This window comes from Malaya genurostris, chromosome 2 (genome assembly GCF_030247185.1).
Source record: "Malaya genurostris strain Urasoe2022 chromosome 2, Malgen_1.1, whole genome shotgun sequence".
NCBI classification, from domain to species: Eukaryota; Metazoa; Arthropoda; class Insecta; order Diptera; family Culicidae; genus Malaya; species Malaya genurostris.
This window is the reverse complement of record NC_080571.1, coordinates 974185-988924: the sequence shown is the minus strand read 5'-3', so window position 1 is coordinate 988924 and position 14740 is coordinate 974185. Positions and strand designations below refer to the sequence as shown.

Genomic DNA, 14740 nt, shown 5'->3' with positions numbered 1-14740 from the left:
TATACCATCACTGAAAAGAGCGAAAAACCGTAAAAAGTTTTCTAAATCGACCTCAAATCTTTTCCAATTGATAGTTTTTATCAGTAGACGGTCAAACAAATCTATTTCGGTTATTCTTTTAAGAATCGAATAAAAATAATTTTGAAGAATACCACAGTATTATATATGATAGTATGATTGATATGAGAATGGCATCATTACACCACTAGGTGGATTAAAACAGGTTTTTCATAAATACGTTTATTTCTTAAAGCAATTTACATAAGTTTTCGAATAAAACGCTGCTGGGGCTGCCAGTTTCTTTTGTTATAATTTCCGGATTTAAATTTTTAAACTGACATAAATAGTGAACTGAAACATGCCCTAAAGATCGTCCCACTTGTACGCGGCGGGCAGATTTCCCCCCAGACGACTGGCTATGTCCTCCAGCCATTTTTCCCGGAATTCTGCTAGAATTCCGGCAAAAGTCTGGCAACAATGCAACTACCGTTTCCGGCAGAGAATTTCGCCTAGCAGTTATAAACGGTTCTTTTCTGTCGGATTCTTGCCATACAAGATTGGCAGAACCGTTTTGAATCAGTTCTACATTTTAAGCGTCTTAGTTTTATTTTTTTCAATAAAAGATTCATATGAAATGCAATAAGTTATTGCCCTTCATATATACTAATCATGGCAAATGTTATTGCCAATAACATTGCTTTCTCACTACCAAACATACCCATATTTCAATCTCATTTACCTCGTCTCAAGATTCGTACATGCGAGATTGACGAATATCAAATGAAGTTGAATAAAAAAAAGAAAAAAGAAAGGGGAGGGAAATAAACAAGACTGCGTGTAATGACGCAATTTCGCCTGGACAATTTTGACAGCTGCCGGAATGCAGCCAGCCTTCTGACGGTTGCCAGAATTTCTCACAAGCGGTGTTCAGTGGCCGGTTCTCCAGTTTGAGGTATTCATTCATTCGCGTGACTCATATGGGCGAGACTTTGGTTGTACCACAGACTAACAGACATGACAGTATGAGTAAATTCTTATCAAAATAATTTTTCGTGATTCACTAGTTCCACCTATATTGTACTGCGCGAACTATTTACTATCGGTACACCCCTTGTGTTATGTGAAAGTTTTTTTACTAGTTGGTTTCCCCTCGTTTGTCAACACCGATCAGCTGCTTGCAGGGATGCCTGATTTCATGATAATATTTGAAAATGAATCATCACAATAAATTATTGGATTACGTTGATAATATACTTAACTTTTTCAGCGATGTTGGAAGGTAACCATTTATTTTTCTCAACGTTGCTCATCTAGATTATTTTTTATTGTGTTGGTAATTTTCATCCGAAATTAAGTGGCGGTAGACCAGAAGCAAGTAAATATTGTAACAAAACGGGTTCGATTTTGTACTGCGTTGGAGGATGAGAAGTAGCACAATTATGTATATAGTTTTGGCAATATGTATTAAATCTGTATCCTGCATGAAATTCGCATGGACGTAGACAAATCTATACATTACAGGTAACTCTGTATGAATGGCAACTCTGTTGGTAAATGAAAAAAATAAACACAGTCTAGATGACAGAAAGGATATTTTTGATAGGGTAACGTGGCGCCATCATGACACAGGTGAGTACTGTCCCAAATAAAGGAATATTCGAAATGACCGTTAAAATGATTGAAGAATCTAATTTGAGTGTCCTGTCTGTTAGTCTGTGGTTGTACTGTTCAATATTATTTTGAGTAAATGGAATTTTTGTTGTTGATTTGAAGCAAATAAGCGTGTATAAACCAGAAGCTGTCAAATTGCAGATTCCTTCAAGTGAGCAAAAAAGGTAAACGTCACTGCTGTGAGTTGGAAGTATGCTAGTGAAAAATTTATTTGCTACTTGAAAATTTTTAAATTATTTACCTTCCGAGTTTTTCGTGCGTCGAGAATCTAGCAGCAGAAGCATCTAGATCGAGATGTCGCCGCCGGGTAACGGGATATTTGTCGTTCGGGGTGAAATGTCCACCCTGACGACTGCGATGCGACGTGGCTCACGGTGGAGCTCCAATTCTTATCAGGTCAGTAATTCGATGTAAAATATGGTTGCCTGGTTCTGCAGGACAAAGTAGTTCGTTCTTGCAACAACGAACGAATTTATTTTCCTAGAATTCGGTGGGGTAGCCTGTTCTACATCAATTGCCGTAGAAATGAAAATAATGATCACAATATGTTTGTTATTGCTTACAGGATGATGAAAAAGATGTATTGCTTAAAAACTTCCATGAATTAAAAGAAAGGCTATTACAAGTAGAAGATTTACGTTTGATTGAACCAGGTGTTTTTCTAGGACCATTTCTCGAAGTGATTCGTTCGGAAGAAACAACGGGACCTGTTACGAGTTTGGCTCTTTCGGCTGTCAACAAATTCCTGTCTTACGGACTGATAGATCCTACCCATTCCACACTGGCAGCTACTGTGGAGAGTATTGCAGATGCAGTGACACACGCCCGTTTCGTGGGTACCGATCAAACATCCGACGGGGTGGTGTTGATGAAAATCGTACATGTTTTGCGCACTCTAGTGTTAAGTCCGGAGGGTAGTGCTCTTTCCAATGAAAGTGTCTGTGACATAATTCTAAGCTGTTTTCGATTGTGTTTCGAGCAACGCTTAAACGAATTGGTGCGAAAAACAGCGGAAAATGCATTGCGAGATATTGTTCTGTTGTTGTTTATGAGATTGCCACAATTTGTGGAAGGAGGTCATTTCAACCTGAAATCACTAAAGATGCGCTCCAGCTCGATGGATCAGTCTAGTAAAAAACGCAAAAGCAGTAAAGCAGATTTGAGGCCTTTGACGGTGAATCCTAAAATTGTGACAAGCGAGGAGAACAGTTTGAATGAGCCAGAACCAACAACTCCTGTTGTGAATAATGCCCCAAAAGGATTAAAACCTCCGCCACTATCAACTACCCCAGCGACACCAGCTGGACCGATTGTAGACATGCAAGGGACAATATCCCAAACACCTAAAAGTAGTCAGGAACCGAAGCAGCACCCAATCATCGAAGAAACAGATTCTCAAACTCGTCTAGAGTCGCTTCAGGAAGTTCCACCTCTAGAATCAGTCGAGACTCCGGCACCTGCCTTGGTCGATGCGGTAGGTGTTTGTTTTGCCCATCAACAGGATGAAGAGAATGTTGGCCAATCCCCGCATCTGCCTTACGGATTGCCATGTATTCGCGAACTATTTCGCTTTCTAATCTCCCTTTGCAATCCGTTGGACAAGCAAAACACCGACGTCATGATCCACATGGGCCTAACGCTACTGACCGTAACATTTGAGGTTGGTGCAGATAGTATCGGAAAGTACGATTCCTTGCTAACTATCGTAAGAGACGATTTGTGCAAGAATCTGTTTGCACTATTAGCTACGGAACGAATTTCCATTTTTGCTGCCGATTTGCAGCTTTGCTTTCTGCTGTTCGAAGCGTTACGCTCGCAGCTCAAGTTTCAACTTGAGTATTATCTCACGAAACTAGCAGATCTGGTTGTCAATGAAAATCCCCGGATTCTATACGAAGCCCGTGAACTTGCTCTCGATAATCTCCTGCAACTGTGGCGCATACCAGGTTTCGCGGCGGAACTCTACATAAACTACGACTGTGACCTTTACTGTTCCAATCTATTCGAAGACTTGACCAAGTTGCTTTCTAAAAACACTCTCTCGGCAACGCACTCAATCTATAGTGTTCACACGCTCTCCCTGGACGCTCTGCTGACGATTATCAGTGCAATCGAACGAAATTGTGTTCAGGCAAAAAATGGCGAAAATCCCACTTACATGCGGCATTCAAGAAACGGTTCAAGTGTAGAACGAATAGTGCTGGAATCCAGTCAGCTACTGGACCAAAGTGTTCTCAGTCCCCAAGGTAAATATCGATTGTTTCGAATTAGTTCAAATGCCTTTCGAGGATTATTTTCGTTTCAGATCCGGATGTCAGTGATGTAGTTGTGGAAAACATTAATAAATATCTAAAATCTAGTCAAAATGAGGATCGATTGCGTCAGATTGTTAGTCAGGAATCCGCCGCAGATGGCACCGCATTGAACCACGAAGAATTGGCAGCTATCAAGAAAAAGAAAAGGCTCCTTACTCAAGGAACGGATCTGTTCAACCAACGGCCAGAAAAGGGAATACAGTTCTTGCAGGAGAATGGAATCCTGAACAGCACACTGGATCCCCTGGAAATAGCTCACTTTTTGAGGGAAAATTCCGGTCTGGATAAGAAAATGATTGGCGAGTACATAAGCAAAAAGAAAAATGTGGAAAGTAAGATTCTGGAGATTTTCGTCAAGTCGTTCGATTTTGCCGGATTGACCATTGATCAGGCGTTAAGGCTGTATCTGGAAACGTTTCGTTTGCCGGGGGAAGCTCCGTTAATATTTTTAGTGATGGAGCATTTCGCGGATCACTGGCATGTCAGTGTGGCTTTCAAGTTCTAAACAGTTTGTGACGTAATTAATTTTGTTTTATTTTTTTCATGTTCCACTTCCAGAGTTGCAACAATGAACCGTTCGCAAACACGGATGCTGCATTCAGACTCGCGTATGCAATCATTATGCTGAATATGGACCAGCACAACTACAATGCAAAACGTTTGAATGTACCGATGACAGTGGATGACTTTTTGAAAAATCTTCGAGGGCTGAACGGCAATTCCGACTTCGACCAGGAAATGCTTATCAACGTTTATCACTCAATCAGGTAATTTGTTGTGTTTTTTACTTGACAGAAGACAATGACCAACAATTTGATAGAATAGGCGTCTGGTTAGAAAGTACTTAATCAAGAGTTCATCATCGTCCTTAACCTTGATTTTCATAGAATTTCAAGGAATCTTTTCTCATTCTGAAGCTATCGAAAGTTGCTGGTTTCGGTTGGGTATCAGTAAGTTGCTGATTGGAAAGAACATAACAATTTGAATCAGTTCTGTCGCTGTTTCGCTACTGTACATTTCTATTGTTTGGCACCTTTCAGATATCTGAATACACGCCTGGCTGTTATCCAATGATTTTTTCTGGGTTGTGGCAGACATGGCAGACAGTGGCCACAAACGAAACCGGAGAACTCGGGCTACGGAAAGTAAAACACGTGGCTAGAAAAAAATTATGTTTAGTCGATGAAGTTGTCGCAGCTCAAAACTCCTCCTCAACTTCACTCCAAGCGCCGTACGTAAAACTCTGGAAACTTCACCGCTGCTAGACATAATCACATGATTTTTTGGGGTAAAATAAACGATTTAAAAACTATTTTTTGATTCCACACTCGTTCGGTGATTTTCCCTCCAATAACGCGGGCCACTCGAAAAAACGTTTTTCCAAAAACTTAAACGTTGTGCCTTTACCATCCGACCGAGTGCACCAGCGATGCCGGATTAATGTACTATAAACAGAACGGAAAACAAACAACCGGATTTAAACGACCAAAACAAGCGTGTGGACAACAACATTAACTACGATCGCCATCCAGAATGGAGCAGAGGACATCGACAGACAACTAAACGAAGTTGAACGTGCCATCGCCAGAGCTCGTGAACTAAACATAAGAGAAATACCAATATTCCGTAAATCTATCACCATTGGTTCTACCACTAAAACATTAATTAGGTTAAGAAATATTTATCGAAGGCAGTACCAGAGAACAGGACTCAGGGAAAAGAAAACTTCAGCTAATAATCTCACTAATATCATTAGACAAAGAATGAACGAAATCAAAAACAGGGAATTCTTAGACCATATCAGTAAGCTAGAAAATTATTCTAAACTTTTCTGGAAATTGTCTAAACTTCTTAAAAACAAGCCGAAACCGATACCATTTCTTCGTCTGGATGACTGTTTGCTCATAACATCGGTTGAAAAAACTACTGCTTTACGTCAACATATTGTCAGTTCCCACCGTCTCGGTCAAGATATGGTGAGTTCTCACGAAACTACTATTTCAGCCACTGTCGAAACTGTTGATAGAATGCCTTTTATATTTGCTGCTAATCATAGAATCACAGAAGAAGAATTGAAAAAACCCATCAAAAGGTAAAAAAATATGAAAGCTCCGGGTTCCGACTCTTTTTTCAACATAGAGCTAAAAAAACTTAGCGTTAGATTTTCAACCAATGTTTGGTTCTTAGCTACTTTCCCTCTAGTTGGAAAGTCGCCAATGTGAAGCCAGGAAAGGATCCCACCTGTCCGAAGAGCTATCGTCCGATCAGGATAGCAAGTTTCTCTTTAGGTCACATGTAGACAAAATAGTGTTAAAATGCAACATTTTATTCAGATCTCTCTACCCATTGATTAACAGAAAATCAAAATTATCACCTGAAAACAAACTAGCTGTTTATAGGCAAATAGTTTATCCAGTCATTGAGTATGCAGTTCCAGTTTGGAAAAATAACGCAAAATGTCACAAAAACAAACTCCAAGTCGTTCAAAACAATTTTTAAAAAATGATTCTGAATCTACCTCCAAGGACTAACACTTCTCATCTACATACAATTGCTGAACAAGAAACAATCGAGCAGAAATTTGAAAACACACACACAATAAGCTCAAAACTAAATGTTCAACTTCTGAAAATGCCATTATTAGAGCACTTTACAGCTAGAGTTAGGTTAGGTTAGTTTAGGTTAAGTAGATAAAAATATACAATTTCAAGGATATTTACCCAAACATGAAGTAAAAGTCACTAACAATGTAGGACTGAAACAATAGGAAATAAAATTAACTTAGACTAAGCAGATAATACTATAGATGGAAAGATACGAACTGTATCACTAAAATATTGTAGCCACTGTATATAAATATCGAACAAAATGGATAATAAATAAAATATTTATTGTAAAAAAAATGTACGGGACACCGTCAGCACGATGGCAGCGAAAACCAGTGGAAAGGCAGCTAAAAAGTCCGGCAAGACGACGAACATTCAAAGCACTTTTCAGTGCTACAGATCATCATAAAGAATTAGTTGAATTTTTCCTTTCGAATCAAAAGTATCAGATTTATGAAAATCGAAGTAAACACATTCAATTACGACTCACGCAATGCGAAAATGAAATTAGTGATAAAGAACACATCTTTATACTAGTATGACAATTCGAATTAAATGAGGAAAATTTATCAATAAATCACAGAGATACAAGCGCTTCAAATTAGGTTCGAAAAATCTATCGCCGATAATTCTAAGTTGGCCTGCTAGTTACCGGAGAGTCAAGATAAGCCATGGGTAAACTAAAGTACGATTCAGACAGTCTGGCTTCTTCCGTCACCGTTATTCTGATTCACACGATCCGGTTCCCTATCCGTGTCCGTCATGTCATTTTCTTACACGCAGAATTTGAAGAACTTAGTTTCGCACAATTTTATTCCACTAATACAAAATCTGGGAGCTTTTGAAGCCAATCGATCTGTTGTTTTCCTACCTTTTAATCGAATAAATAACTTTCAAAATTAACTAGAAAGAGGGAAGAACAAAACAATCCGTTCCACTCAACAACGTAACGTACTTTGCAAATCTACTGATAAGATCAATTACTTATATGTGGTATATTTCGTTTAAGAGTGGGATCTTGACACCGAATACATACATAACAAACGTCAGCTCAATACCGTAATCATACGAATCGTGCATGTGTGCGATAATCACAGTCCGTCAAATATTCTTTCGGAGAAATGTTGACGGAGCTTGCCGTTGACGGACGTTGACGTTCCGGATCTCTGCTGGATCGTGTGAATGCACAAAGGGAAAACTCATTTGACTAATTTTGACGGAGGCTGACGTTCCGGTGACGGTGACGGAAGAAGACGGATCGTCTGAATCGTACATAAATCAGAAATGTACTCGGGCATAAATTTATAGATTTCCTTTTGTGCTATAGTTCATACTGCGCAAATCGGACGAGAGTTTGACATCATTCACTGCGATTGTCATTAGTTCGAGAAAATATAGGTCAATTCAAACCAATTTTTCAATGGTATGCAATTGAAATACTTAAATGACGTTACCGCATAAGTTTAAGTTAAGTGTTTCCGAATCGATTGGTATTTAAATTATACGAATTCATCAACAAATTACTGAGTTATAAGCGTTCAAAATTGTGACAGAAAAAGGTTACGCGGCTATTTTTGAAACTGTTAATTGACACCCGACCCCGTATAGCGTAGAGTAAGGCATTTTAATGTCAAAAAAGGCGGGTGGGTAATGTCACAGACATAACTGGAGGACGTGAATACGAATAAAACTGACATATTTCTTTCTCACTTCCGGATAGAGATAATCATTCGTATTAGATTGTGTATATTTTGCAACTTTCATTGCTTCGCTTCCAGAATTTTTACGATGCATCTATACTACAGTACGACTAATTGACGGCAAACATATTCTACCATACAATTAAATAACACGGAACAAATACAATTTTGTAGATTTAGATACTAGTAGAAATACTCAAAATCCTTAGGAAATATTTGAGTGGTTCTAAAAAACCACTTTGCGTAAATTGTCTAATGTTTATAATTGTTAAAATTTATGAACTAATAAATTAATCTGGGGCACGCTCCGAATTCAGCTGCAAATTTTCGGAATCTAGATCAAAAACCCAGGAAATAAATTTAGTTCTAGAAGTAAGAAACTGAAGTTATTTTTAGAATTTTCCAAATTGCGTTATAGAACTAAATTCTGAACTTGAATTCCAAGTCTTAATACAGGAACTGAATTCAGTTCCAGCATCTAATTCCAGAAATCATATCCACAATTTAGTTCCACCATATAGGTTCTGAATTCTGGAAATGACGCTGAGACTGAATTGATGAATTAAATTCTGAAATTCAATTCAGGAATTAAAGGTTTGAATTCAGTTTTTAAATGAAGGTTCGGTGTTCAGACCCAATATTTAGTTTCAGAATCCAGATCTAAAATTCATATCCTGAATTTTGTTAATGAATTCTGAAAAATCCTAAATCATATCTCTGGATTCTAATCCCTGAATAAGCAACTGAATTTGAAACCATTTTCAAAATCCTTAAATAGGATTCAGTTATAGAGTCATAGTTTTAAATTCTGAATCTGTGATCTGGAACGAAATTTTGAAATAGAAGTATGAAACTAAATTCGAAACTTAAAACTACAACGATCAGCCAGATGGGGTTGTTCGAGCCATTGATGTGGAACAAGGAAACCAAATTTCTAATGATCGACATTTTCAATTAATCGTCACACTTTTGAATCCGCAAATGCACGAGAGTCTGCGAACCCAGAATGTAGACTCTATTTGTCGCGATTTGAATTCGTTTTGTACATTATTGATATACAATTAAAAGTACATAGCTATGAACATTCAAATCAATACGTAGAAATATTTCCAATGAAATGGTGACATAATATTAATAGTTGTTCTATTCTAATATATAGAAAACAAAAATGTGTTTCACATAAAAATTAACTTCAGAATAAGGTGGATAAGAATCTAGGTTCTGAGGTTAGTTCTTGAATTTAACTAAAAATTCAGTTCTCTACTACTGCTGGTTTATTGCTAGCCACGACGTCTGAATGCGAAGAAGAGTACCACCTGAGCAAGTTTTTACCACCTCATTTATTACTGATGGTGGTGAAGATCCACGATATCCAGTTCCGTCTAACGTACTAGAAAAAATAAATAATTCTCGGTCAAGATTTAACTACTACACTCGGTCAGTAGAAAACCGCAACTGATATGTGCCGGTAAGATCCCACGTAACCTAATAGAATAGAATAGAATAGACGACTGGTATAACAAATTGGAATGAATTTATTTGACATCATACAAAATCATGGATTACTGAGTTCAACAAAATTTCATTCACAGAAACGAAGAAATTGTCATGCCAGCCGAGCAGACGGGAGTCGTTCGCGAGAACTATCTGTGGAAGGTTTTGCTGCGTCGCGGTGCCACCAAAGATGGTTTGTTTCGACACGTTTTCGGTCCAAATCACGATCGCGAACTGTTCCGCATTATCCAAGGCTCGACGCTAGCAGCACTTAGTTTCATATTCGATAAAAGTCCCGATAATACCGCGCTCTATCAGAAAGCGATGAACGGTTTCGTCAAATCGGCAGTTATCGCATCGCATTACAGTTTGCACGGGGATTTCGACGCCCTGGTGTTGACGCTTTGTAAGTTCACCTCCTTGTTGAATCCTCCAATCGACGTACATGAAATCACGACCAACGTTCTGTTCGGGCAGAATGCGAAGGCTCAACTGGCAATGAAAACTGTTTTCGCTTTAATACACGATCATGGTGACTGCATGCGGGAAGGATGGAAGCATATCGTGGATGTCGTTCTCCAGCTGTTTAGGTAAGTGTTTTTCATGCGAACAAACCAATCGGAAAGAAATTAATTGTTTTACTTTCCCGCACAGACTCAAGCTTCTGTCGAAAAGTTTGATGGAAGCGGAAGATTTTTGCGAAGCCGGTGGTAAAGTTGTTCTGGTTCGGGATCAAAATCAGCTACCCAAATCTGATGCCGGTTTATTGAGCAGTTTGTACTCGTATCTAAGCAACGACAGCCAAAGACAACCGTCGTACGAAGAGCAGGAGATAATCAAACTGTCGAAACGTTGCATCAAAGAGTGTCAAATCGATCAGATCGTGAATGAATCGAAATTTCTGCAGTTCGAATCATTGGTCGAGCTTGTAAATTGCCTTCTGGGAATGACCAGAGCTCCCGAGAGCCATAAATCGGTTGGATTGCCGTACGCTGAAAATACGATTGTGTTCTTGCTGGAACTGCTGGTAAAAATTTTGATTCAAAACAGAGACCGCTTGCTTCCGGTCTGGAAACCATGTCAGGACCAACTGTACTTGTTGCTGATTGGTGCATCTTCCTGTGATCATACGTATCTGCTTCAACGAACGACTGTTGCTTTGCTGAAGTTAGCCATTTATTTAATGCGAAATGAGGAAATTTGTTCGACAATTCTTCAGAGCCTCAGAATGTTGCTAATGCTGAAACCGGCAATTATTCTATCGATTTCGAAACAAATTTCAATCGGTATGTATGAGCTGCTGAAGACTAGTGCCCAGAACATCCATTCGGAATCTGAATGGATCATTGTTTTCACCATTCTCGAGTGCGTTGGGGCTGGAGCGGTGCCACCGGATTACGACGAAGCTCCGACCATATCCGGCACGAAGTCTGATGGTGCTCTTAGCAGCGAAGAAGATTCTGGGCTACCGGACAGAGGTTACATATCGGATTCTGAGCTAAATGCGATAAAAAATGGACATTCCTCAAATTCTTACACACCACTGATCAGTCCGACCGGAGATAACTGGATCCTGGTGAACAAGGATGCGGATATAGTATCGTCACGATCATCCTCCCCGAAACACTCCATTCAATACCGGTGTAAACTACTGGAACATTCCCCGTTTGCCCTGGTCAAGTGCTGGGAAAGTTTAGCTTTCATTGTCCGGAATGTGGCCCACATTACACCGTACAATTTCGAAAGCTGTGTTCGCTGTATTCGTACGTTTGTGGAAGCATCGATGAACGATGGCAAAGAGAAACGACGAAGACATCGGCGGGCCGGTAGTGGTAAAAATTCCCGCAATAGAAATCGTAAAAATGACAGCAGTGACAGTGAATCGGAGGAGCTTCCCGAGGCCTACGAATCAATATCGATCCAACTTTTGGACTTGATGCACACATTGCATACCCGAACAGCGCAAATTTTCCGCTGGTGGGCCGAAGAAGGAGGTTCACTGCCACAATGTTCAGCACTTTGGTCCCAGGGTTGGTGTCCTCTTCTGCAGGGCATTGCTCGGCTTGCAACCGATCAGCGGCGTCAGGTAAGACGAACAAGAATGTGCCTAATGTAAAACAACGACTCGACACTCTTATGAACTTTTTAGGTCCGAACTAGTGCAATCACTTGCCTGCAGCGAGCTTTGTTAGTACAAGATTTACAAACTCTGACCGGATTAGAATGGGCTGGTTGTTTCAAACAAGTAGGAAAGACTAATCCATTAGTTGGAATCTGCTTATTGGTGTACCATTTTTCATCTAACAGGTTCTCTTTCCGCTACTGTCGGAACTGTTGAGCGAGAAACCTTCCAAACCAATCGATGTAGGTCTTCTGGAAGAGTCACGAATGCGAACAGCGACCATAATGTCGAAAGTTTTTCTCCATCACCTAACGCCACTGATTGCCCTGGCCGGTTTCACCGAGCTCTGGTTGGAGATTCTGGATTACTTCGAACGTTTCATGAAAATCGGTTCCGATATGCTGTATGAAGCTGTGCTGGAAAGTCTGAAAAATATGCTGCTGGTGATGCATTCGGTTAGTGTTTTGTTTTTAAAATTACCAAGGTTAACACAAGGTATAATAATTTTCAAATAACTTTTACAGGTGTGTGTCTTTCACAACAGCGATGGTATCACTCATTCCGCTCTGTGGGATGTTACGTGGCAACGCATTTCGGGATTTTTGCCGCATCTGAAAGACGAACTGTTCAAAAACGATGGTAACTATCAGTGCGCCATAATTAAGTGGGAAGTGAATAACTTTTACAAATCTTTTCAGCAACCAATATAAATGCTCACAGTCCGAAATTGGTTCCATCTTCTCCGGTTCCACCACAATCACTCGTTGAACCGATTAACCGATCGCAATCAAACCCTATTCAGCAAAATCCACAAATTGTACCTACAGACGCTATCCGTGTGCCAACAGGAGGAACTAACAATCTACTAATCAGCAACACAAACACTATGAGTCCATCGCCAATTGTACCCCAAGTCCCATTAGATGCACCTTTTCTAGCGACCCAGGCGGATACTTCCCGAACGTCCGTATCAACCCCAACCCATACTCTGGAACCACAAGTAACAAACAACCAGTCATCGGATATAAATCGCTATTCTAATATAATCGAATTGCCGATGACGCCATCTCCACCACCGATGGCGCCGACACAAACAAATGAATTGGAACTGGAGTTTCAGCAAAGTGCTTCAGAAGTTACACCGAATTTACCGGTTCCCATCAGCCACCTTCTAGCACACAATCAGTATCCATCCTTGCAAAATGTTCCGATCGGGATTGCTCAAAGCTACGCGCCAATGTTTGTTCAACCGGTACCGGCCAATACCGATGGGTCGGATATCTACAGCGATTACATCAACGATCCGTACAATCTAACACTGCAAATCGATCAAAGTCCGAACCCCGCCAGTACAGATCAGCAATCAGTGGAACCAGAACAGCAACAGCTGCAGCCAATGACGGAAACTGTATTCCAATCGGCAAACTACTTCAGCACGATTCAGTTTGGCTCCGGTCGAATACCACCAGGTTCGGAAATTTTGTTTGGTGAACCCTAAAACCCCTCACAGGAGGAATCCGGTTCTAACAAAAAAATTCTCTTCTCTTTTCTCTTCACATTCCTTGCATGCTTTCACGGAACGGGATTGGATTTGATTAGTAGAAACTGACGATGGTTAGGAAATTATTCTGTATACCCTTTTCTCATGCTGGTATGAGTTGTTTAAGGGAAATAGCAAAGTTAGGTAAAAATGATAGAAACGACCCTATTCACAATAGACATTTTAATGTCAAACAATTGTATTATCTAAAGTAACACGATTGAACTGTTAATAAACTATGAAATGCTTATATATTACTATACACAACTGTGAAACAAACGAAACCGTAAATGTTTGGCTAAACCGCAATTACAAGGAGATCCAGAGCATATAGGGTAGTATTACTTTTTGTTAATCTTTTTTAAGTTCTGTTCACGAAAGTTGTTTTACTATAGTTTTATTCGGTAAAAAAGATAAATATACACAAATACACACAAAAAGAGAAACTTGCAGTAGTAATGAACCTACCAAAAATTACTCTCATGAGTTATTGACTTCTCTTCGAAAAATGTCCAAAACCTGATCCGGAGTCCGACAGCCTTTTTCGAGGACGATAGTTTTCTGGCGAGATTTTGAACCCTTATCCAAGCTTACATCACTTTTGCGTAGCTCTAACAGCTTAGCCAAATATTTTACTAGTTCGGTGTTGGCTTCTCCATCGATGGGTGGTGCAGCTAAAACAACAAATATTGCGAATCATTTGAATTTGTTGACCGATTGAAAATCAACGAAAAATCCTTTAGTTATCAAAAATGGTTAGCCTCCAAATTTTAAAGCCAAGAGGATTGTTATTAAATTGATTTACCTATCTGTATGCCAATCTCCTCCTCTCCAATATCAGTAATTCCATTGGTTTTGGATCCTGGTTTAGCTAAAATCTTAATCAACACATTTCCGGACTTCGACTCAATATATACTGGTCCTTGTACCAATGCCGGTAATGGACCGGGTATTGTGGAGCCTTTCACAGCACCCTTTTTAGATGCCTTTGGGGTTTTAGATTTACTTGACATGAGTCTAATTGTTCGAAAGAAAAAATGTAACCGATTCATTCACTAGAAGCGACCAAAATAATTCGAAACATTAGCGGCCCTTACACGAGTCATTAAAAATGTCATTACTAAAAAATAATATCATTTTAATGAACGTGTAATGGTGCAGTAATGACGAGATTTCTATGAAATTTAAAATACATCATTACTTAGTCATCATTAAAAATGACATCTGTATCAAATCAGGCACCAACAACCCAGGAACAAAAATAAATTAAAAGTGCCTGGAATTGAGCGATT

General features: G+C 39.5%; 2 protein-coding genes across 6 annotated transcripts; one reads left to right on the top strand and one right to left on the bottom strand.

Annotated features, from left to right (window-relative positions):
* Window positions 1-1828: 1828 nt before the first annotated feature.
* LOC131427530 (Golgi-specific brefeldin A-resistance guanine nucleotide exchange factor 1) lies at window positions 1829-13925 on the top strand. 5 transcript variants are annotated; one of them, XM_058590800.1, is made up of 11 exons: window positions 1829-2067; window positions 2237-3917; window positions 3977-4467; window positions 4545-4753; window positions 9885-10376; window positions 10441-11872; window positions 11936-12031; window positions 12094-12363; window positions 12433-12547; window positions 12607-13377; window positions 13511-13925. In XM_058590800.1, exons 1-11 carry the CDS (start codon window positions 1966-1968, stop codon window positions 13525-13527), a joined length of 5676 nt encoding a protein of 1891 aa, XP_058446783.1. In that variant the 5' UTR covers window positions 1829-1965; the 3' UTR covers window positions 13528-13925. The 5 variants fall into 5 exon arrangements, with proteins under 5 accessions (XP_058446783.1, XP_058446782.1, XP_058446780.1 ...); XM_058590799.1 differs by having other exon boundaries at window positions 13508-13925; XM_058590797.1 differs by having other exon boundaries at window positions 12607-13395.
* On the bottom strand, window positions 13830-14602 carry LOC131427531 (UPF0235 protein C15orf40 homolog). Its single transcript, XM_058590801.1, has 2 exons — window positions 14254-14602; window positions 13830-14122 (listed from the first exon to the last, which is right to left on the bottom strand). Exons 1-2 carry the CDS (start codon window positions 14498-14500, stop codon window positions 13929-13931), a joined length of 441 nt encoding a protein of 146 aa, XP_058446784.1. The 5' UTR covers window positions 14501-14602; the 3' UTR covers window positions 13830-13928.
* Between the last annotated feature and the right edge of the window lie 138 nt (window positions 14603-14740).